The 23,265-nt window shown below is 42.1% G+C and overlaps 1 protein-coding gene and 1 long non-coding RNA gene across 2 annotated transcripts in view; one reads left to right on the forward strand and one right to left on the reverse strand.

Moving 5' to 3' along the window:
• SLC6A6 (solute carrier family 6 member 6) overlaps positions 1–23,265 on the forward strand; it is an 81,868-nt gene that overhangs the window by 35,895 nt on the left and 22,708 nt on the right. The window contains 5 exon segments of the mRNA XM_040568415.1: positions 887–952; positions 5,391–5,447; positions 18,062–18,301; positions 18,976–19,110; positions 21,333–21,567. Coding sequence (XP_040424349.1) covers positions 898–952; positions 5,391–5,447; positions 18,062–18,301; positions 18,976–19,110; positions 21,333–21,567 — 722 coding nt within the window. The 5' untranslated portion in view covers positions 887–897.
• On the reverse strand, positions 1,074–18,034 carry LOC121075312. The gene is made up of 2 exons (XR_005822894.1): positions 8,028–18,034; positions 1,074–7,907 (listed from the first exon to the last, which is right to left on the reverse strand). It is a non-coding gene; the product is annotated as an uncharacterized LOC121075312 (long non-coding RNA).

Raw genomic sequence — 23,265 nt, forward strand, 5'->3', positions numbered from 1 at the left:
GGACTTTGTAGCCTTGAGAAGGTACATCACCATTATTAAAAGGCAACAGAGAGGGAAAAAATCGAGAAGGCTTTTGATTATTACCATTTTCGTGATGAGTGTTTCATTCCAGTATGGGAAATTCAAAATGTGCTTCCCAGAGATTTTAAATGGGAAACGGTGAGGGGGAAAAAAAAAAAAAAAAAACTTTAAAAGAAGAAGCTCCCAAATAGAGAAGAACCCAAACAGATGAACCCTACAGAAGTGACTGTATGGTGTCTGGAAACCGCAGAATAAGCGTGCGGCCCAGTGCAGCACAGATCTGAAGAGTTTTCTCTGGAGATTTCACTATCACAAGCAAATAATCGGGAGCCTCCTAAGTCTGATACATGTGCTCCAAAACGAATGAATAATGAAAGGTTTGTGGTCCATAGGCCATTTGCGGTGCAGCCTTCCATCACCTGCTGTGGCTTTTCAACAGCTAACGGCGAGCTTTAAGCATCAGAGCCTCTCTCTTCTGGTTCTGTGCATGAAATATTACAACTTTGACTCGGTAACTCTACTTGTGCCTGTCTATGCATTGGCTCCCTTTGGCTTCTTCAGCTGTGTGGGTTTCCAAGAGTTAAGCTCCAGGGACGGGGCTAGCAAGGCTGTTGCGAGGTGACAGGATCCTGAGGCACCCAGGACAGGCACCCTGGTCTCTGCCCACTGAGGTGGCGAATGCTCGGCGGGGATTAACCTCTTGGGCCTGCACGTCAGCCTGGGCACTGTGACAGGAGGTGGCCGCTGTGAGAAAGGATTCTTTGTGACAATAACCAGCCTTATGTAGTTGTAATGATAAGAGAGGGACCATCTTATTGCAGTCACTTTGCGACAAATACTACCACAATTCATTACTTTCCATCAGTGCCTCATCCTATGGAGGAATCACCACTGCCCATCTACATTGAGGAGGGGACAGAAGTCCCGATTGGTGAGTGCAGTTGGGATGGGATATTTTTAAGGGGGGGTATATCGTACCTGGGTTTTATATTCCTCACATTTGTGTATACCCATTTGTCAATGAACATTCTAAGGCTTGTTGCAAATGTTTTTTTTTTTGTTTGTTTTTTATTTTAATTTCTTAATACAAGTGTATTTTAGAGCTCCTGAGAATTGATATATGCTGCTAGTGTTGGTTTTCAGCTAATCATGAAGCAAAGTATGTAATTTATGCAGCAACTTCCGTGCAGGATCTCTTACCGAAGGGCCATGAGTATCAGAAGAGGTAGTTCCCGGGTTCAGCCTTTGACCTCGGTGTTGAGATACTCAGAATATTCTGCCAGTTGGGTCAGCAGTTTTTGCCCTGCTGACACTGTCCTGCCTAGCAGCATGACACTGCATACACAGCTGAATAGCCAGGAGAGAGTTAAGGAGGTCTGCTGGTACCTGTGCTGCCCATCCCCAGCTCTGAGCTCTATTGCAGGTCTATTGTCACTGCATGGATCTATAGGTTTGGTTTTGTTCTTGTTTTATTTTGTGGTGTTGGTGTTTTGTTTTTGTTTTGTTTTAAATAGATAAGCAGTCTTTCAGATAACCCATAAAGAAAGAGACTAACAGATCAGTAAGTTTGTCTGTGGTGATCACTTTGGACTGTAGAAGGCTGTGACTGCATCATTTCCCAGAGCCACTTATTCAGCCTGCTCTTGGATGTATTCAGTAAGTGTGCCTTGGCTACCACCTGCAGAATCTGCACAGTTGAGCAGATGTGTCTCTTCAAATAACTTTTTCTTGCTATACATCCTGAATTTTTCCACCCCTAAATTTATGCAATTACTCCTTGTCCTACTATCTTCTGAGCTAGATTAAGTACCTGCCCCTACACATACCAACTTAGAGGTATTTATAGCTGGATCTCAGCCCAGGAGTTTTCTTATTTATAGACTATATTAATTTATCTCTCTCACTCTTTCCTTAGATCATTTTTATTGTCCTTATTTGTATTTCCTTTATTTTTTCTATCTTAGTAATCTCTGGAGACCCGAACAGCTCACACTGGTTGTTTTGACATGGCATTATGCTTTAGATTTCCATATCACCCCTTCACATGTACACATCCAAAAATATCTTGGCTTTTGACCCTTTTCCTGCATCACTCAGAAGCATCACACATAGAAACTGAATTATGTGGCTAGTCTTACCTGCAGTCACCTTTAGGTCTTTCTTGGGTTCACAGCTTTGCAACCAGCTGTTCTCAGGCAACATCACTGCTCTCCTGACATGTAGGGCTTTATACTTCTTAGCAATAAATCCTCATCCCATTGCATGCCACTTACCAGTATTACGTAGGACTGATTTAAGATAGTATGCCTACGTGATTTTAATGCCCCGGAATTTTATCATTTACAGAGAAGTTGTTGCTGTTTTGTCATATATAGAGCAAAGAAGTACTTACAATTTTGTATTTTGATACCTATTACACCTGTTTTCTGCATATTACCCCAGATCCCTTTCCCAGCTCCATCATTCCTGTTTGCATACTTTCCCCTAGTTTTCCTTCCTCTATAATTGTAATGTTAAAACTGACAGGTTTAGCTCTCTCCTTTTCTTCATGTTTTGCCTTTTCTTGTTACGTAGTTAGTATATTGTTGCTGTATTCCTTCTATGCATGGTACGATGTGGTCTGTCCCACATCTAAGATAATCTGTTCCTCACCTCCTCTAAGGCTGTAGTTAGCTGAACATCTGTTCCCCTTGTAGAACCATTACAGTTAAATTCTGTCCTGGACCCTGGTATTTTCATCTTGTCTGTCCCACTGCACTGAGGAAACCTTGACTGCTGAGATGGTGGTATCTGCACAAAGAAAAAAACTGTACGGTTGATGACAAAAGCAACCAACCAAAAAAAAACACAAAACCCACCAAATAACCAACCAAAAAAAAAACCAGCCCTGAGAGTGAAAAGGTTTTTAGAATATATTTTTTTAGTGCTGACATGAAGGAGGTTGGATCAAGCTCTGAAATGCAGAAGTAGCTGTGAAATGCCCAGATTGGGTTGGGAAGGGCATCTTGTTCATTTATTTTAAATAAACTTCTGGGCTGTCAACACAGCAAGTTGTAGTTGAGGGAGGATGGGTGGAAAAAGTAAATGATACAGAGATGAGAGGAAACCACAAGCTCTAAGTTTGGTATTTGAATGCCCAAAATGGGTCAGGGCTTTTATAACAGTTGGGTGCAGTATCAATCATCAAGCTGGGAGGTCAGCTGCAAAAATCTGGTCTGCGCCAGGGTCTCAGTGCTGGTCCTACTTTCCATTCAGCTTACCAGAGTGATCCAGATTGAGGTTATCTGCACCTGTATAGAGCAGAATAGGATCTAAACGAAATCCTTTCTGAATGTAGGCTGGAGAAGAATAACACACAGTGTAGTTGTTAAAACAATTCTGCACAACTGTCATTTACTTTTAAAATGTTGGGAAAACTTAGATCTTTTCCTCATCTAAAACACATTTTGGATGTGCTCTGGATGGTATATGGAGTGCACGCTATTCTGTCCCAAGCCTGACTGATAGTGGTAGATCGCTTTGTAGCTTCTGTATTTATGAAAAAAAAAAAGTGAAATCAGTAGGTTCTTTCAGAGTCTAAATTTAACAACCCTAATTATTTCAAGCAATTTAAAAAGGAACATAAATCTCACTTGTTTATTACAGCTGCTTCATGAAAACAGCAGCTACAAATAATAGCCTATAATGAAAATCTTGCTAACACTGTCATGAATTAACCAACAAAAGAACTGCTGTATGGGATCTGGCCAAAGGCAGCATTTCCTTCTCTGGAGGGAGGGGATTTGCATCGAGGAGAAGGTGGTTATTACCTAAATGCTGTTTTTATCTCCTTGGGTGAAATGAAGACATTGACATTTCTGCCTAGATGAATAAGACTTTTGATTGGAAAATGGTCTGAGCTCTACATACTTTCTATGTACTTTAGCACTTCCTCAAGTACATTCCTAGAGGAAGGTAGGTAAGCTAGATGGAAACAAACATGCTAATAAAAGATATTTATGAAGAGATAGAGAATATTTTCTGAGCAGTAGCAAGGGATCTACAGAATAACAATAAAAGAGCACAGTTCAGATGCTGGCAGACTGCTCAGACACCATTTCAACCGTCTTCCCCACAATTAAGCAGTTCAGGAGGTTCAAGGTGAAGAAATAGGCAGAGCAAGCCATTGTTCACCATCACTGGTCACGCTAAGGTCATGACTATATTCCCCAGTCACCATTTGGAACCTCTTGAGTTAAGCACTGAAGAAAACACCCCAGACCAGACGATCCAAAATTACATTTTATAAAACAAAAAAAGCAGGAACACAATATTTGTACTGGCAATCATTGTATTTTGGGCTGTACAGAACATCACTGAGGGAATAATTGCCTCCTCGGGGATCAGGGAGCAAGAGAGCTGTAGGTTGAGATGTTTGTTTATGTTACTCCTTCCAAGTCACATTTTGAGATGTTAATGTTGTTTAATACCGCCTGTCAAATTAGCTGCAAAGACATACAAATTCAGGATCTAATTCCCCACTGATTTACTCCAGCGCAGCTTTGTTGAGTCCAGCGGCATTGCTATTGCTGTATCCTTGTGTAAACAGGGTCAGAGCCAGACCCCCCAGTTCAGGAATCAGACCTGCTGACCTTGAAACCTGTGACAGTGCTGCTGTAGATCTAAGGCCCTGCGTAGGCAAAATCCCAGTGGTCTGCTGCTGGTCTTACTGCTCCACTTTTGCTAATGAATAGCACCGCCTTAGTGGACATATTTCAAACGTATACAAGTGTTACATAGAACTTGTCTATATAGGATTGTTTCCTCCATTGAATTGTCTCAGTGTGAAGGAAAAGTCCATTAGCACTCTGAAGCCATATTCTTTTGGTGGTACTCACAGGTCATGCTGTAGCCCAGGCTCATTTGAGTGGTCTTGATAAGGGAAGAAGAATTTTCTTGTAATTGCACACAGTTTTCTTCTGCTGCTGGTCAGTCCCTGCTTTTAAGCATCTCTGATGGCTCATTAATGGTAAAAACATTGTTGGATTTCCAGTCTACTCCTGCTTTTGGGCAGACTCACTGAAAGACAGATGTTTTGTTGCTTTTGTTTCCTCCCTTAGTAAGAGACTTAGAGCTGGCTTTTAAGCGGAGTAAGCATAGGAAGTACAACTTTCTCAGGCAGGGAGAGCATTCAACACCTTAAAGAGAACTACCTTTGTGTCCCTCTACCCTCTAGGAGGTTGCCTTCCAGTGTTAGGGAAGAGAACCATTTCTGTCATGCGCACTTCTGGGTTTGCTCTTTCATGGGGTGCTGGCACATGGAAAGCTTGATTTTTGCCAGGTACTGAGTGCCTTCTGCAAGGTATTGAGTGCCCTCCTATCCTTTGCAGCCAAAAAGGAATTGATTGCTATTGGCATCAGGCAAATCTGGACCGAGAAGACCACAGGTAGTATTTACCAGTTATTTATGTGCTTTTGCATGCCAGAGGTTGTCTGAATTGATTTCCCTAGAATACAAGAGACTTCAGGATTAATGGTACTTGGCCTGCTGCTAAAATCATTATTTTATTCTTTGAAAATAATAATAATAAGTAATAAGCATGACTTTTATTGCATTGCCATAGGGAAATTACCCTCACCCCCCATCCCCACCCCCCAAATCCCCAAATTAACTAGTCCAAGTAACTAGTAGCTCTTTAGAGCCATTGCAAATGTGCGAGTGATATACCCTGAATGAGCACCATACGCCAATTCCCATGGCACAGTGAGTCACAGGACACATTGTGGAAAGCAATAATTGCTTGGCATGCATCGTAACATTCATTAGGGTTTTTTGTTTGGTTTTCTTTAAGGAATATGTTTTTACTCTGACAATAAAATGAATGTTGTCTGATATGCTGACACCAGAGTTTGTTGCTTATTTTGTACTTAACCTGGAGCTTACCCACTTGTCACTCACCGCACACACCCTCTGCATCTGTTTCTTTCCAACTACTTGTATTGTATATATGCAGTATCAGAATAAGACTGAGCTTTCCATTCAGTATTGTCTTTTCACTTTGTGCTAATCCTCTTCTCCCCTTAAATCCTCATCTTCTTTCTTTGTCTGATAGGGTAATTCAGACTGGTTATAAGGAGAAAAAAAAAGTTCACCCTGAGAGGAGTGAAGCACTGGGACGGGTTGCTCAGAGATTGTACAGTCTCCACTCTTGGAGATTTCAAAGCTTGACCAAACAAGGCCATCAGCAAACCAGTTTGATTTTGATGTTGGCCCTGCTTTGAGCAAGAGTCTGTGCTATAGAAGTCCCCTCAACCTAAATTATTTTATGGTTCTGTTTAATGCCCAGTTCCTGTTCTGATTCAGCAAAGGCAATGTGTGTATCATTAACTTCTCGCTCCCTGTTGGAGTCCACTGTCACTCATCTCAGCATAGAACAGGAGTGACCTCATGAAGGTCAATGAAGCAACAGAAGTTTTACTCATGGAGGATCAAAATCAAATTGTAAATGGTAACTTCAGATGAGAGTAGTAGGTGAAATTTGTGTATCTCTGCATTTAGTTGTAATTTTTATCACCACCTTCAGGAATTGCACTTAAATCTTCGTTAGGTGCCAATTAAAGTTACCGGTTGAAGAGTTTCATACGTAATTATATCAGGATGATAGATATTTAAAAAGTAGAGATCACCTTTTTTCCTTTTCCGTTACAAATCCCTTTCTATAGCAGTGCAGCCTCAAGCAGTCTTGAAGAGAGCTCTGGGGTATTTAGGATTTAGCGAGTCACCAACTGGCCTCACTGTGCCGTTACGTGCCGCTCTCCTCGTGTGGCTGGAGCCACGTGAGGGACTTAATGCTGCACAAAGCATCTGCTTCTCAGCTGAACGCCTTCCCAGCCCCGCAGCTGTCTGCCAAAGAGCTGGGGATGCGCAGGGGGACGTTTGTGAGCTCTACAGGACAGCAAATTCTCATGTGTTGGTCCAGACACAAGCAAAAAATGCCTTTTGTCAGAATAATGTTATTTTAACAGTGCTTAAAGAAAGCAAAAGCATGCTGAGATTCATCATATCTGTTCTAGGGAATTTTCAACACTGATCTAGTTTCTACCTAAAAAATGTAAGAGACTGCCAGTTGGTAAGAAAAAGAAATATGGGAATAGTTTTATAAGGTTGCTCTTTCCATATAACTTAACCAGATAATTTGGTTTTCTCTGTATCTTTATCAGCAAGAAGTATGTTGCTTATGCAAACAACTTATTTCCCATCAGGCTCTGTCAAAAATAAAGCTGACAAATGGGGTTACCTTAGTGGATGGAAGAAAGACTGAATATGAGCAATCAAAAGCATTTTTTGTCCCTTGTTATGCAAGGCAGGATTTGGACGCCAAGATTTAACAGGACAGACTTGCTTTCATATACTTTTTCTTGTGATTGCTGCCTTCCCTCTTTTGTGACTACATCAATTCTCTCTCCCTGTACAGATCCTCCTTTAAATGATGTAGCGGGTTGCTCTTTCAAATGTGAAAAAGGTGTTGTGCCATGTAGAGGGACTATAGTAGCATAAGATACTGTTAGTTACTCAGTGGGGTTCGGGATTCTTTCACTTCCACTCTTCCTGCAGTACGCAAACTACAGATTGCAAGGCCAACTCAATAGACAGGATGATACTCACATGAGGAACATAAAGTGATACATGTGAGTGAATCACCTGAGTTTCTGCTTCTACAAAACTGTCAGAATTTCACATAGCTCTTACCTGGTTACAAAAATCTAGACAGGTAAACTGAAGGAAGTTCTCTTGCTTTCTATCATCAGTTTACATATGGAGTGTTTTTATGGCTCTCTCAGCTGTTCGTCACGTACCCATCATTTATGCTGGAACTGCAAACAGTTTTCCACCTGTCTATTTATAGCTGTTTTGCACATGAAAAAAAAAAAGTCATGAAAAACAATTGTAGTCATGTTGAAAACAGCTTCGGATATTAAAGGTTAACATGCCACATTCATATCTAGTTGTAAGCATATTCACTTACATGAAATTGCACTAAGAAAGTATTCATCCTCGATGGTTCGGCTTTATGAACTGTGTCTGAACTGGTAAACAGGAGTAGGGTAAGTTTACAGTAGTCAGGTTAGGACTATAAAAGCAACCTGCAATGAAAGCCATCAGCTGGTATTTGTTTGAAAAGATAAGAGAGAAAACTGCTCATGATGTTCATATAATGTCATGGTATATTTGGGGATGCTTACCTGCAAAAGCCAGCAGAAAAGCAAGTACCTGTAGCCCGCGGGAGTGGCACTGCTAGGAAGGTAGGACTGCAGATACTCATTTCATACTGGAGTCAGCCTTGCTCTTACGAAATTCCTTGCAGGGGCAGCAATGCCAGTGTGAATTCAGTGGGGCTTTTGTCCAAGTAGTGTGTGGGATCAGGATGTTGTTTGTGCTTGGTGTGGGCTCGGCACTTTGCAGCCCATGGTATGCAGAAGTGGTTTATACGTTCTTTTCCTTAGAGAAGCGGAGTATTTGTTCTGGTGCTGTCTGGTTTTCATATCTCTTGACATAAAAATGATCGCAGCTCTCTGTACTGGTGTCAAAGGGCATCTGTGGCTAAGCAGAGCTGAAAATACACCTCAGATTGGAATTCAGCCCGATCATGTGATGTTTCCAAGCATATTGGTTCAGTGATCAATACAAAAAGTCTTACTTCAAACTGAGACCTTCAAAATAGATGGGGAACGATCAAGAATTTGTGATTTTTGATGAAATCATGCCCAGTGAGAGGTTGAAAAGCCTATAGGAGCTAGTGATCTCCCTCCTGACATACCCTCCATGAGCACAGCCATGGTGTGGGGGCTGCTGGCTGCCTTCAGGGGACGGAGCTGTGGCTGGAGACCATGCCAAGGCTGTTCTGGGATTCCACAAAAAAAATGCCAGCATCGAGCCTTGCAAGCAAGCACCTGACACCAGCTGCACAAAAACAAATAAACACCACAATGTCTACACAGCTTTGCTTTTTTTTTTTTTTTTTGTGAAAGTCACCAGTTCACGGACCTGTTTTGCAAATTTGTGTTCACTCTGTGAGCTCGTTGATCAGCTTTGTCACTTCTGCTTTTAGCATATCCTCCACAGAAATCCCCCGCTCTCTTGTTTGGTCTGCTGTATCAGTAGTTTCAGATTCATTTCCTGTGTGAAACTTCATGTGCTTAAAGTTTCTGTTCCATTTTTTTTCCTTGAAGGGAAGAAAAACAACAACAATGAATTAAACCTTGGCGTGCTTAGGAAATCTCTTACAGCTGATGCTTGTGTGTGGTGGTGCTCAGGTTGGGCACCACAGCCACCTGAGTACCGCGGCTCCCCCTCAGCCTGTGCCAAAGTCTTCAGCTGTTTTTTTGTCACTGTCTCATGTTTTTCTGATAATTGCTGCCAGCACAGAAATCAAGACCGAAATCAAAAGTAGCTCACTCTTATCATAAAGTTTTAGAGCTCGTGGCTCTGTCCTCAGGGCTTTGTAACCTCATCAGGCTTTACAGGCCTGTGGTGGGCCTAGCACCATGGATCGCGTGCGTGTAATGGCTGTGTTCCTGCTACAAGCCGGTCCGCCATTTTCCACCCACAGCACTGTGTTGCACACAGCTCTTCCTTTCATTAATGTACTCTAGAAAAAAAGCTGAAAAATCAGGTATTGTGCAGATGGGGTACAGGAGCAAAGAAGAAGAAGGAGGTTTCTTCTCCCCCACTGATGGTGCTGGCATCTAGATTTGTGAGAACAAGGTGCTGTATGAGCTGTTTTAACAGCTGCTGCAGGTGGGATAGAGTTCTGCCCTTGGTTTTTGTTTAAATTGAGATGAATGGACAGAAACAATAAAAAAGCAGCTCTGTCTTTGTATTGACGTGTCCTAGGCAGATATGGCAACAGCCTGGTTACAAAGCAGATCAAAGCCTTTAGCGGGTTTGGAAAACTTGGCTTGTTTTTCCAAAAGCATGTACTCCTGTATATATGTCTGTTTTCTTCCTATTTAGAAAGTATACTGAAAAAGCACGGCAATCTTCAGAAGATTGCTTAAGAAAACTCACTGAACACTAGCATTGGTAAACTCAGTAAATTTAGGACTAAATTTAGTAATTAAAAAGAAAAAAAAAGAAAAAAGAACAGGTGAGGCTGGAATGATTTATTCCCAAGAAAAAAGAAAAAAAAAAACACTTTGAAATAATGAATTCATACAATTAATTTCTCATTTGCTTCATTCAATGGCTACTTTATTGTTTCTCTACCATGCACTGAGGCACGGCTCTGTTATCATAGCACAGAGAAGGCTCCCAGATATTAACATGCGCTGTAAGTGCCTTGCAGATGTGTCACAGAATCAATACATTATTAACCACATGCAAAAAATTCAATAGGCGCAGCACACAACACTCACTATTCAAGTTCATAAGTTTTGTGAGCTTTAAGATTTTTGTCTTTTTTTATAGCAGGATGTGAGATGTCTTTTCGTAGTTGCTGATGTGGTTCATTAGGGGCAGTAGAACTGGTTTAATTGACACCGAGACTGGAGAATTGCAGTCCACTGAGCAGCAGACCTTTAGAATCAAAAATAAGATACAAAAATGCTTGTTCCTTTAGTCAAAAGTTGGATAACTGCAAGATGCAAGCTGGTTGAAAAGGTGAGGATGTGCACAGCTCATTGAGTCACCTTTGACAATGCCCGTCTCACTTGGAAATCCATCACTTTGCCCCATCACTTGAATACACTCCTGCATTTTGTTAAGAGCCCTCTCTTAAAGATGAAGGCTTCGAGAGGTAGTATCATGCAGTGAATTAATGTTTTTTTCACTTTGACAACAGGATAGCTGGTAAAGCAGAGAGAGTACGCAGGGAAAGCAGCGGGGAGCTGGTGCTCCATTGCAGCCTACTGACAGTCAGGAGGCTGTTAGCTGGCACCCGGAGGCATTAAATTAGGTCAGCAGTTGGCTTCATGTGAACAAAACCAAGTGGTAACTGGATGTTCTCCCGCACGTAATTGCCAGTACGGTGTACCAGGGATGAGCACTTTCCATTCATTCTTTCTCCCTCTGCCAACCCTTGCTTTCTTCCTCTCTTTCTCTGTGGTCCTTTTTGCAAGAGTTGCCCTTGGGCTTTTGTCTGTAAGGGTGGGGCAGAGCAGGAGGACAGCAGCTTTCTGGTGCAGGACACTTGGTTTCTCACTTGGATACAGGAGACACCATGTCCACTGAAAAATTTCAGTAGGGTGGAGTTGTGACCAGTGTGATGCAGTGTGCCAGTCCTCTGCTTTGCTGCATCCCTATCTCTTCCTCGCTGACCTCTGTGGGGGACAGGGCTGCCCTGGGACCTCTCCCTGGAGAATCGGGCTCTGTTTTCCATCACTCTGAGGCTGGGAAGCGTCACCTTCACCTCAGCCCTACTGTTTAGGAACAGGATCGTGTTCCCACTGGAACCCACTGAGGTGTGACTACAGTGGATCATCATTCTCCTTTCCACCCCACACAACAGGAGGGGAGTTTTTAACTTCCTCCCATTGGGCACATCTCCTGGGCTGATTGTAACTGTTTTATTTTTTCAGATGAACAAGTATAACAAAATGAGCATCTAGAGTATTACATGACTGCAAATTTTCTGCTGCTGAAATCTGAGCAAAGATTCAGGATTTCATACCAGCTTTGAGCTGTAACATGGTACCTATCAGAGGCATTTGAAGAACCTGAGTGGAAACACCACAGAGAAAAAAGTATGTGGGAAAAAAAGATACCTTTTGTCCAGACCACAACTGATGAAAAAGAAATTGCATTAAGCCCTGGGCTTTCCTTTCAGAATAGACTGTAGCTTTATGAAGGAGTACATTTTCCTCCGAGAACATTTTTAGCAGCAGATTTTCCAGTCAATCTTAGAACACTAAAAAATGGTGAGAAGGGAGATGGCAAAAGTTGGAGAGAAAACTGAGAAAGAAGAAAGGACGAATGGATAGATGTTTAAATAAATACACACACCCAGGGAAAAAAAGGGGTCCATTAAATACAAAGAGAATGTGTTAGATGGGAGTTCAGGCATTGTTAAGAAGAGAGTTAGTATATGCCATAAAAGAAGGGATATTATTTTTCAGAAGACTTCGATATTTTGTTCGATGAAGCAGAAAGAACTGGGACATGAGTTAAGGACAAAAAAGGAAGTCAGGTGCTCTTTGGATACTGATGTGGCCTCAAGGGCTGCCAAACATAAGGGGTTTTTCTTCTGCAGATCAGAAAGACTTGCACTAAAGCCATAAGTTTGATCAAGGGGCTGTTTATTTTAATCATGTATTGATTGGCTTAACCGCACTGCTCCTTGAGGGAGGGAAAGCTGTCAACATAAAGAATTACAGCTTTCAAAGTTCCAAGTAATCCTAGGAAATGAGCCAAATACAATAAATGCAGTTTTGTTTGGGACCTGATCCTACTACTGTTGAAATCAATACCAGGTTTTCCATAGTTTTCAGTGAGAGTTGAAGCTGCTTTTTCGAAAAGCAATTCCTCTGATCCAGCAACTAGTGTAGCTGATTTTGAAATAGTCATGAATATGAATATGAAACTCAAAGAAAAAAAAAGAAAAAAAAAAAAAAGGCACCAACCAACAGATCTAGAAAATCTGTATTTTAAAGGGAGGTTGATTTTGTTTTGCAAGATATGAAAGAAAAAAAATGGCAGAAAAATAAAAGAGATGATAATTTTTAAAGAGGTAGTGAGCTTAAGCAGAGTTGGAAAAATTAATTACAATGTGATAAACAGATGTCCTTCAAAAGCCATTGCGACTTTGTGACAAAGCCAAGGAGAAAGCACTGAGAAGCTCAAGATACAGAGTCCTCCGCACAGGCTGAACTTAGTAGAAAAGGATCCTTGAAAGCAAAAGCAGTGGTGGTGCACATCATGGTGCAAGAATAGTCCAGAAAATCAGCAGTACAGATGCGCAGTCATTCCTCAGGCAGAATTCCCATTAAGGCCAGAGACACTCTGAGTATGTACTTTGCTTTTAGTTTTGTAATGGAAGAAGAAGCTATAAAACAAATGTTCAGTTACGATTCTAGTCACAAATTCAGTGTGTCCAATTCCTGGTCAAAGTTTACATGCAGTGACCAAAAAAGAAGTAGCTCCTTTTCTGTGGTTTATGATCTTCAGATACAAGACAGGACATGCATTTTAGCATGCACAAATATTTACATATGTCTATCTGTGTGTACAGGCAGACTTTGATTTCTGTGTATCCATCAGGGTTTGGAAAACCACTTTTTTAAGACTTGATTTTTAAAGATTATTGAGTGAGGTAACATTGAGTGAGGTAACATCTGCGATGAATTTGTCCCTGGGGCTCCTCCTGGAAGGTGTTACCCTACGTTGGTCTCCTGTCTCTGGCTATAAGAAGCCAGGAGTGGATCATAACTGTAATTCCAGAGCAGAAATTGAACAGTGTATTTTCAGATGTGTAATCCATGGGTTGTCTATCAAAAAAAAGTCAGCGGTTCAGCAGTAATGTGAGTTATGTCAGTCTGGACAACTGTCCGCACTGGTGGCCTTCCCCCATCTGCATCTCATCATCTCAGGCCTCTGCCCAGCGCCTCCCCCTTCCCCTACCCCTCAGTTTTTGCATGTTATGAAGGATTACATTTCAATGCCAGTGTTTTTTAAAGGGTATGGGTTATCTGAGGTGCAGGCTGTACGTGCACAGATACGATAGTTGTGTCACAGGAGATGACCCAAGCTGGGTTAGCTGTGAAACCTCTCTGCTTATGGCTAATCTTTTGGTATTTTCAGCTCCCCACCAGGGAATATCATGGAGGGCAGCAGGACAGTTTGGGTTGTCACAGGGGGTGCTCTGCGTGAGGAAATTCATGTGCCAGGCACACAGGACAGACACGTGGTTCTGCAGAAGGAGAGGAGCCCTTGTACCTCAAGCAGATGCTTGAGACACGCAATGAGGCCACGCTGGCTCCCTTGTTGTATTTTTCCACATTTTACCAGCATCAGTTTGACTATCAATAACTTCATCCTCAGTTAATTAGGGTTTGTACCAGGGTAAATGAGAGCAGATTCTGGGCCTGGCTCAATCCGGACCCTTTCTTCCCTTGCTTTTGGGTCAGGCTGTAGCTGTTCAGCTGCACTCAGCCTAGTAGCACGCTGCAAAGGGCAGGCTTGACTGCTGCTTTTTATTTATCCATATTAAGTTCATCAGATGAAGCCAGAGCTTCCTGGGGCCATCCGAAGCTTACCTGGAGAGGGTACTCTCACAGGCAGACGTGTCTCCTGGAGGCAGCCGTGTGTCTCCGGGAGGCAGACATGCGCCCCAGACTTGGATCACTTCTTTTGGACTATGTGGTTGTAAGAGCATTTTCTTACAATATATTTCCTTGGGGGAATCAGATGGACTTAGATCTCGGATACCATCCCCACTAAGTGATACAGTAAAAATAACCTATTATTCTCTGGTTCTGACCTGGGCGGTGACAACATATTGTTTCAGCATCTCTGTCAGACTATTTCCCTTAAGAGCCATTTTAACCTCACCCAGTGGGACATAACTAAAGGAAATGAAACTCCAACCCCATTAAGGAAAAAGACAATGCCTTTCACTAAACAAACTTGATTTTCTTGGCTTTTCTTTGCCAAGGAGAATCGCCCGTACCCCCCACCCTTGCAGCCTTTGTAGACAGTTCCTGTAATTGGGAACGTCTGGGTGGACACCAATGGTTGGCAGCAAAGGGGGATAAATCTGACATCCCTTGAACGTGACATGGGCTGGGACTGCAGTCCCAGGTGGCCGCTTAGCGTCAATTCCTATGGTACTGGTCGACGGTACGTGCCTGCCAGCCACAGCTGCCGGCCCTCGAAACACAATCAGGGGTTTAGCAAGACTAGATCGGAGATACACAGCAAAGCTGGGCTGTTACTAATTTTGTGCAGGTGTTAGATCGCTACTGTACTGTGGCCCACTATCTAGAGCTAGTGACTTGCAACAAAATCGTGTTGGTCCATCTCCTGGCACTCATCGGGTGAAGCACCGACCCCAGAAGCAAGTGTAGGCTTGAGGATGTGTCATTTGCATGCTAAGAGAGGGATCACGTTCTGTCTTCGCATGCCAGCTAAGCTTGGAACAAAATTTACATGCAGTAATTAGGTTTTCAAGCATATCCATTAATTTGGGGTGTCATAAGACAAATTAGAAATCCCTTTTTAAAATGCAGTCCCACGCTGTTACAAAGTAGGCGTCTGGTAAGGCACCAGCTCACACGTGGTGTGCAGGTAATTAGGACAAACCACAGGGTGATCGGCTTGTCCCAGGGAGAATTAGGGTACACAGAATGTGAAAAATTGCACATTCTGGGTAGCACAAAGTAACACCTGGGTCAAAGTCAATCTGCAGTGAAAAAGATTAGAGCCGGCAAAAAATAAAGAAAGAACTCTGTGTTGCAGGAGAAAAGTAGATTGCAAAAAATTGCAGTCCTGGAGCAGTTTTGGAGGCAGCTAATGTCTGTAGTTCCCCTTGGTTTTTTGATGTACAGGTTCTCCACGTACCCAGTGCTCTGTTTCGGGGTATTTCCAGTAGCAGTCCCCATGGGGAGCAGTTAAGCTCCTGTTTCAAACCTTAATCCTGCAGGGTTCTATAAATGTATGTATCTCTGCGCTCTGATAAGCAAGTTTATGGCTGTCCCAGCAGTTCACCAAATAAATGAAAAAACAGAGAGTGCCCTAAGCGCTAGATGTGAGTTGTGCCCTCTTTTGCACCCTTCCTTCCCCTGCTGATGAGTGTTTCGGTAACCCCTGTGAAGAACAACTTCCATGAGAGACCGTCCGAATGCCCTCCATTCCTGAGCCCAGAATAGCCTGTTGCCTGATGGTTATGACATTCTCCTGCAAGATGAAAGATAGGGATTTGAGCAGCACAAATAGCAAAAGAAAGTGAAATCAGGCCTTCCCCATGCCAAGTTAAGGTTGCATTGGGAGCAGGATGTCAGTCACCTTGTAGGCACCTCTTTAAAGAGAAGTACTTACACTTTTTTTTTTTTTTTTTTCTCCCACAAGCGATGGCTGTGGGAGAAAATGGATGGATGGTGCAGGGTGGTACCTGTCTGGGGCATGTAGTGAGATGCCAGTGGGAGGATAAAGCTGTTGCGAATACCTCCCAGAGGCACCTGCTTCAATCTCCATGCACACTACTAGAAGCACAAGTTAGCAGTTGTGGGTTAATTCCCCAAAGGAGGTAGGTACTTAAAGGCTCTTGCACAGCTGGCCTTACCACTTTCATTCAGTCACTACACTAGCTGGTCTCATACCATGTCTCTTAACAGCAGTTAGTAGGAGATGTTTCAGAGGAGTAAGTGTCCTGCCCCACACCCCTACAGTGGGTGATGGGGACCCACCACCCTCTGATTAACTTTCTTCTTCTGTGAGCTCTCTCTGCTGTTGACTGGGAGGTATTGCAGTTGCCTGTAACACCTCTGCGCAGTCAGCAGTGGCCCTTTTTTTTAAAAAAAAAAAAAGGTAGAAAGTCATAATGATTAGCACCGGGAAGATTAAAGTTCCTTCATGATCAGATCATGGCCTGATAGCAACTGCTGTCGCAGTAACTCCTTTGCAAAGGCCACGAATATATCAGGAGGGCAAATATCAAGCTTCTGTGGTTTGCCAAAATGTTAGCCTTCTGAATCTTTCCATGGTGGATGGAAAGATTTACGGGTACAGTGATGCATATCTATCTCAGAATCATGTTTGGATTAAAAACTTCCTGCAGAGCTAATGTCAACTCAGGTTTCAGGTCACTGCCACAAGCTAAATCAGGTTAGAGATCAAAAACAGCAAGGAGGTAGGAGGCTTGCAGCTATCAACTGGGATAATCTGAGGCATGATTTTTTATGACTGCACCCATAATGACATGTACAAGCAGGGAATGGCTGTGGTCTGGAATAAACTTGCTGGTTTGCCTGGATCTGGTGAAGATTTCACATGTTCTTCAGCATCAAAATACCATGCAAAAATACCTTGTCAGATCCAGCTGAAGTCACTTGAGTTATATGAGGAATTAATTAGCTTTATATGCCTGAGTTCTGCTTTAACATAAAGACTACTAGCTGTTCCTAAATTGTTTTCATTAGGCAATCCACATAAAAAGACACTTGTTAGATGTAATAATTCTAGCTGTTATTATTTTACACAGTCTATGTTTTTTGTACATTATATATAAAAATTATAAAGCAAGCTAAGGTTTAATATGGTTTGGGTTTTGCATCAGGTGACTCATGCTGCTGGATTTTTAATTAACTAAGGAGCAATTATTCATGGCAAACTGTTCAATTGCATAGGTGCAATAATTGAATCTAAAGGTTTATTTTTGTCCATTTATTGATGTCAAGGGAAAACAGTACAGTTATGAAAATGGAATAAACTGAAAAGATTCCTTCAGCTGCTGCAGGTTGATTAGGATAAATGACTTTCCATTCCAGTTTTTATGAATGTATAGTTTTCTGAAAGGTTTACAATACTACAGGGAAAGGAAATCGCAGGCAATAAATGATGCAGGATGGTTCATTGTTGTTGGGAAACAGACAAAAATGTTTTTATCTGAAAATGTGCAATGTACTGTTCTGCTGTATTTCACTTCAACTCTTGAGAAAGAATCAGGCGCAGTGATTTGTACCTTGTTACGGGCATGGAAACAGCCTGAGACATTTCCCTGTGTTGCAGACAGAATCTGTAATAGAGTCAAGGCTCAGTAAGCCCTCTCGCCGACACAGTGTGCAGTCTCAATGTACCTTTTGTCTGTGGCCAGCGGGTAGGCAGCAGCATCAAACCATTGCTGACCGCTGCATTGCACTGACAGCAAGGAGGTGACCACAGAGTCCAGTGGTGGTTTGTCTGCCCTGGTCAGCGAAGGCAGCATATGTATTTTCATATCTCAGTTTGATAAACAGCACTGTCTTTTATGGAACTGAGTTTTGTTAAATAGTTCTTGCAGTGTTAGAGAGCATTACCAGTAAAGACTGTTTAATAAACCCACCTTTTTTTTTTTTTTTTTTTTAAATGCAGAAAGCAGAAATATGGCAACAAAGGAAAAGCTTCAGTGTTTGAAAGATTTCCACAAGGACATCCTCAAACCTTCCCCTGGCAAGAGCCCAGGGACACGGCCTGAGGACGAGGCAGAAGGAAAGCCGCCCCAGCGGGAGAAGTGGGCGAGCAAGATTGACTTTCTGCTGTCCGTGGCTGGTGGATTTATTGGTTTAGGCAATGTCTGGCGGTTCCCGTATCTCTGCTACAAAAATGGCGGAGGTGAGTCTTTATTTCCTTCTCATACGTCAGTCTCTCTGCCACATACTTACTGTTTCCAGTGCCTTCATTCAGTTTTTTTAAAAAGTAATCACCTGTTTTCTGCCTTTTTCACCAGTATTTGGGAGAGATCATTTTATTACTTAATAGCTTCTGTTAAAACTTAGCTATGGAAAAACAACAACAGCAATTTAAAATTTTATACTACTGAACCTTTTATGTTCTTTTATTCTGGTATAATTGAGTCTAAGCTTTAACCAAAAGATACAGTATTATTATAGACCAGTAGCCCAAGTCATGCACTGCAAAACCGGAGTAACTCAAAGGGAGTTACTCTAAGTTAATAATAAGACAAAGCATCAAACAATGGTTTCTGTTGGATTTCAGAATAAGAGCATTCTGAGTCACATGAAATTGTTGTGTGCCTAACCCCATTGTTATTACAGATTTTCATCTTAAAAAGGTAAGACAATGCCCTTTCATTTGTGTTTATCCACTTCACTTAAAGTGTTTGAATATGAGAAAAAGTACCTCCAAATTAAGATTATTGAATACTGATATTAAAAGTAGCATATATGTGTCTTTGTTTCTGTATGTCTGTTAACACGTTTTTAAAGCTATCTTGTGTAGAGTCACTCACTTCGTCTCAATTTTGTACTATTATGTTTTCTCAACAGGTGCATTTCTTATACCTTATTTCATTTTCCTGTTTGGGGGAGGTCTTCCCGTGTTTTTCCTGGAGGTGGTGCTAGGACAGTATACCTCTGAAGGTGGAATTACATGCTGGGAAAAGATCTGCCCTATTTTCACTGGTTAGTACCTTTCATTGTCCCTTACTACTTAAAGACACCTCTGATAACAGCAGTGCAATGCCCCTTATATCTATTCATTCAGCTATTTGCTGTAGTAATTGAAAGTATGATATTGGTTCCTGGAAAGGTAGAAGTCAGAGAGTCTGAAGGACAAAGTGAGGTATTGATTTTGATGCTATCATCTTGTTAACTGGCAGAACTGCCAATAAGCAAGAAAGAAAATGCATATTATGCCTTAAAAAGGCAATTGCACATTTGGTTGATAGGTACTGGAGAATCTGTTGTTTTGGAAGGCTAGAGCCTTTTACATGCCCTTTTGAGAAAGCGTCTTCAAAATATTATTCTGGTCAGGAAATCAAAATACTTCTGTCATATGAAAGCTTATCACTGACGTCATCTGTTTATGACTGATATAACCAAAACCTGCACAGCATTTTGTGTAGGATTCAGGAACGGGACTTTCCTCATAACTGAGTTGGTCCTGGCAAACAGTTGTGTTTGTCTCCTGTTATTCAAGGGCCTTTGCCAGCAAATTAATTACTCAAAACTCACAGCAATTATGTGTATGCCACTCTGAAAGTTAACTAGAATGAAAAATCATGGACAGGTTAGCAAAATTACTGAGGATGCTGCCTTGTGTATAGATTACCCTCAACAGCCTGATAATACAGGCAAAACCACACGGAATAATTGCATTAAATAGTGGGACACTCTTCTTTTACAAATCCCATTTGGAAAGAGTGAGGATTTCTCACTGAAATGTCTCTAGCTCTGCCACTGTTGCTGTTACAGATTTCTCTCTCCCCTTACGTCACTCCAGGCAGCAGGAGGGGTTTTCTCCAGGGCTCACACTCCCACCTAATACTCAGAACGCTACTGAACTTGATGTAATTATGCTGCTTTAGCTCCATTTTCTCCCTACTCCTCCCACTTTCATGAAACCTTTTCTTTGGAGGAGGAAGAAAGAATGTTCCTTGTTTAAATAGCAATCTCTCAGGCATCTATAAAGAGAAATTGTCACTCTAATAATGTGACTAACTGTATACCCTGAATGAAATGCAGCTGCATAGAATAAATACCACTTGCTCTGGTTGTTTTCACCTGTCATAAAGATAATCTCTGGTGGTAATGACTCCTGTTACAGTAAGGTTTGAAACTGTAAAATATGAGGCAAGTAACCAGGTGCTAGGATAGCTATCAGAATAATGTTAAAGGGAACCTCATGGGCTTTTCACCCTCTTGAGAGTCTGCTCAATGTTTTTAAAGGAAAACTTCCCCCCCCCCTCCCCAATATTCCTAAGTAGCAAACTGCATAAACTTTTTTGGAGGTTAACATTCTATATACTAAAAGATTTTCAGAAAATGAGACTTTTCAGAGTCCTTTCATTTTGTATTAACAAAAATAATGACTGCTTCTGACTTAGCTCCATGTAGTATGGATCTACCAGTGGGGCTTAACTGCTAAGGCAGGAGAGATACAGTTGTGGTATTTAATTAAAGCCTTCACCGGAACAGCATTCCACCACCTCCCTAAATTGTATAGGACTCAGCCTTATCTGCCCGTGACCCTGCTTTTAAAAACAAACAGGGAACATTTTTTATCGTCAAATATTGATAGCAGAGTTAAACATTGATCTAATTAACCATAACAGCTACAAATATCATGCTTCCTTTGCACAAGTGAAATTGGGGCAGAAACAGCAGCTTTTATGTTGATAGCTCTGGAATTTTCCTTTTTAACACATTCAAGAGTTGTCCTTTTTTTCACATACACAGAGCCGAACCTGTCGATAAGCAGCCAAGCTGCCTCCAGGGAAGCTGCGTGGGGGGACAGTGCGTCGAGAGTGGGGTTGCCCAAGCAGGTACCCAAGGTGTGAGATGGTGTAGCTCCCAAATAAGCAAAGTGTGATGCCTTGACTTCCTTCTAATAAAGCCGGGTTAGCGTAAAGATGGGTAGACACCCTGCAGCCCTCCCCTTCATCTCAGCAAGCTGTAGCCTGAAGCTCAAACTTGAGCGCCAGTACTAGTCAAAGGCAGTGGCAGGTCTGTGCTTACGTGTGATGGAATTGAGTTCGGTATCCAACAGATATGTGGTAGAGTGAGATACAAGTCCACAACATGGCAGGAAACAGCAATGACACCAGATACTTGAAATCGCAAGGCATCCTAAGAAGGAGTGGCTGTCACGTCTGTGCATATTTCTTTTTTCTCCCCCTCTCCAGGAATTGGTTATGCTTCCATAGTGATTGTGTCCCTTCTGAATGTGTACTACATTGTGATCCTGGCCTGGGGACTCTACTACCTGTTCCAGTCATTCCAGAGTGTCCTGCCGTGGGCACACTGCCACCAGAAGTGGAACACGCCAACCTGCGTGGAAGACACTCTCAGGAAGAACAAAACACTCTGGATATCACTGAATGCCACTAACTTCACCTCTCCTGTCACAGAGTTCTGGGAGTAAGTACCCCTATCTTCACGGCACCTTTGGGGTGCTTTGGTGGCATGCCAAAGGTCATGCCTGAGATTTTGCAGAAGTCCCATAGGGAATGTTAGATAGGAGATGAAAATTGCTCCGGATGTCACTTGTTTCACCACCCTTTGTTATCAGTTCACATCCTGAGACAGGCAGGTAAGTCTTGGATTAGTGGAGGAAGTCATTAGAAGTGTAACTGCATTCAGCCTAGAGAGTACAGGGAGACCTAAAAGCCCGGTTCAGTTTCTGGTTTGGAGGAAATCTTGTTCCTTTCTATTTTTTTCCTGGGTTTCTCTAAATTCAGCAAGAGAATAGAAACAAATCACTTCAGATGCCCTGATAGTAGGGATTTACAATGGAAACAGTGACAAATCACCACTTCTGTGGCTTCCTCTCTCCCAGCTGTTGTCATTTGCAATGCACTTTGTGAAGCTGTAACATATCTCTTATCAGTTTGACAAAGATGCAAGGCATTGACCTCATCAATAAAACTGACAGAGGTGTTGAACATTGTCCTGTATTGTAGGTTTCTCAGGTCATCTTCGTTACATCATTTTTCTCTGCAGTCTCTGAGGAGATTCTATTTTACTAGATTGTCTGGATTTTGTCAGGGTTAAGCTTCTTATTTCCATTTATTTTTCAAGTTTAAAATTATATTGCACAACCTATTTCTGAACAGGCATAACCTCAAATCTCTGTGCGTTTATGTAGTTGTCAAAACATAGCAGGAGAGTAAGGCACCTGTAGGAGAACTTAAATCCAAAGGATCTACGTATAGCTTAGGAAGAAAATCTTTTTTATTTCTTGGCTTGCAGCAATGGTCAATTAAGTGTAGAATAAGTTTCTAACCAACCTGACTTCCAGCATGTTTAAAGTCCAGTGTGGTTCCCTGATCAACTTGTACCTACTTCTCTATTTTTAAAAAGCAGCTTCAGCCAATAGTTCCAGCAGGAATTATGTTCATGCCAAAGATATTTGGCATGTGTTAGGTTTAGAAAAAGTTATTATGAACTGGGCTAAAATTTGTATAACAAGAGCCAAAATACGATGTGCAGAAAGGTCTTGGATGAGCTGTTCGTCGAAATGCACTGGTGACCAGTGTGAGTGACAGGGTGCAGGTTGTAAGAGCAGTTGTTTTCACCATGCCACGAACACTGTGTTTCCACGCTGAGCGACTGATAATTTCTCAGGTGATTTCCTCCCTTGTAAGTATGGAGCGAGTTGGAAAAGATTTGGGTATTTTGGGGAACTTGAAGGCAATTTATGATAGAGGAGGAAGCAGTTCTCACTCCTTTGGACTCTCCCACAGTGACTCTGAGACTGAGGGCCTGAATCCAAATGAGATCTGCTTTGATAGGGTGTTTAAAGGTCTGGGTAACCACGCGGCAGGTACGTGGTGGAGGGCCTTGTGTCAGGGCAGCTTCTTTGTGGGTTGGGGAGCAAATTTGGTGTAGAGCTTTTAGCTAAGTTTCTTCTAAAATAAATCAAGTTTCTGTCCTCAAAACTCCTCTGCAAGCTGAGCCAAATCCTCCTGTGGGCACAGCCTAATGTGTGTAGTCAGACAGGAGGTGCCTGAGGCTGGAGGAGAAATCCTTGGTCCTTGCAACGCTTTCCCCTTCCCTCCATCTTCCATAAATTCGTGTCCCCTCACTGTTTCTTTAGCACAGTCAGAGCAAAGGTTG

Source organism: Cygnus olor, chromosome 10, assembly GCF_009769625.2.
Source record: "Cygnus olor isolate bCygOlo1 chromosome 10, bCygOlo1.pri.v2, whole genome shotgun sequence".
Classification (NCBI taxonomy): domain Eukaryota; kingdom Metazoa; phylum Chordata; class Aves; order Anseriformes; family Anatidae; genus Cygnus; species Cygnus olor.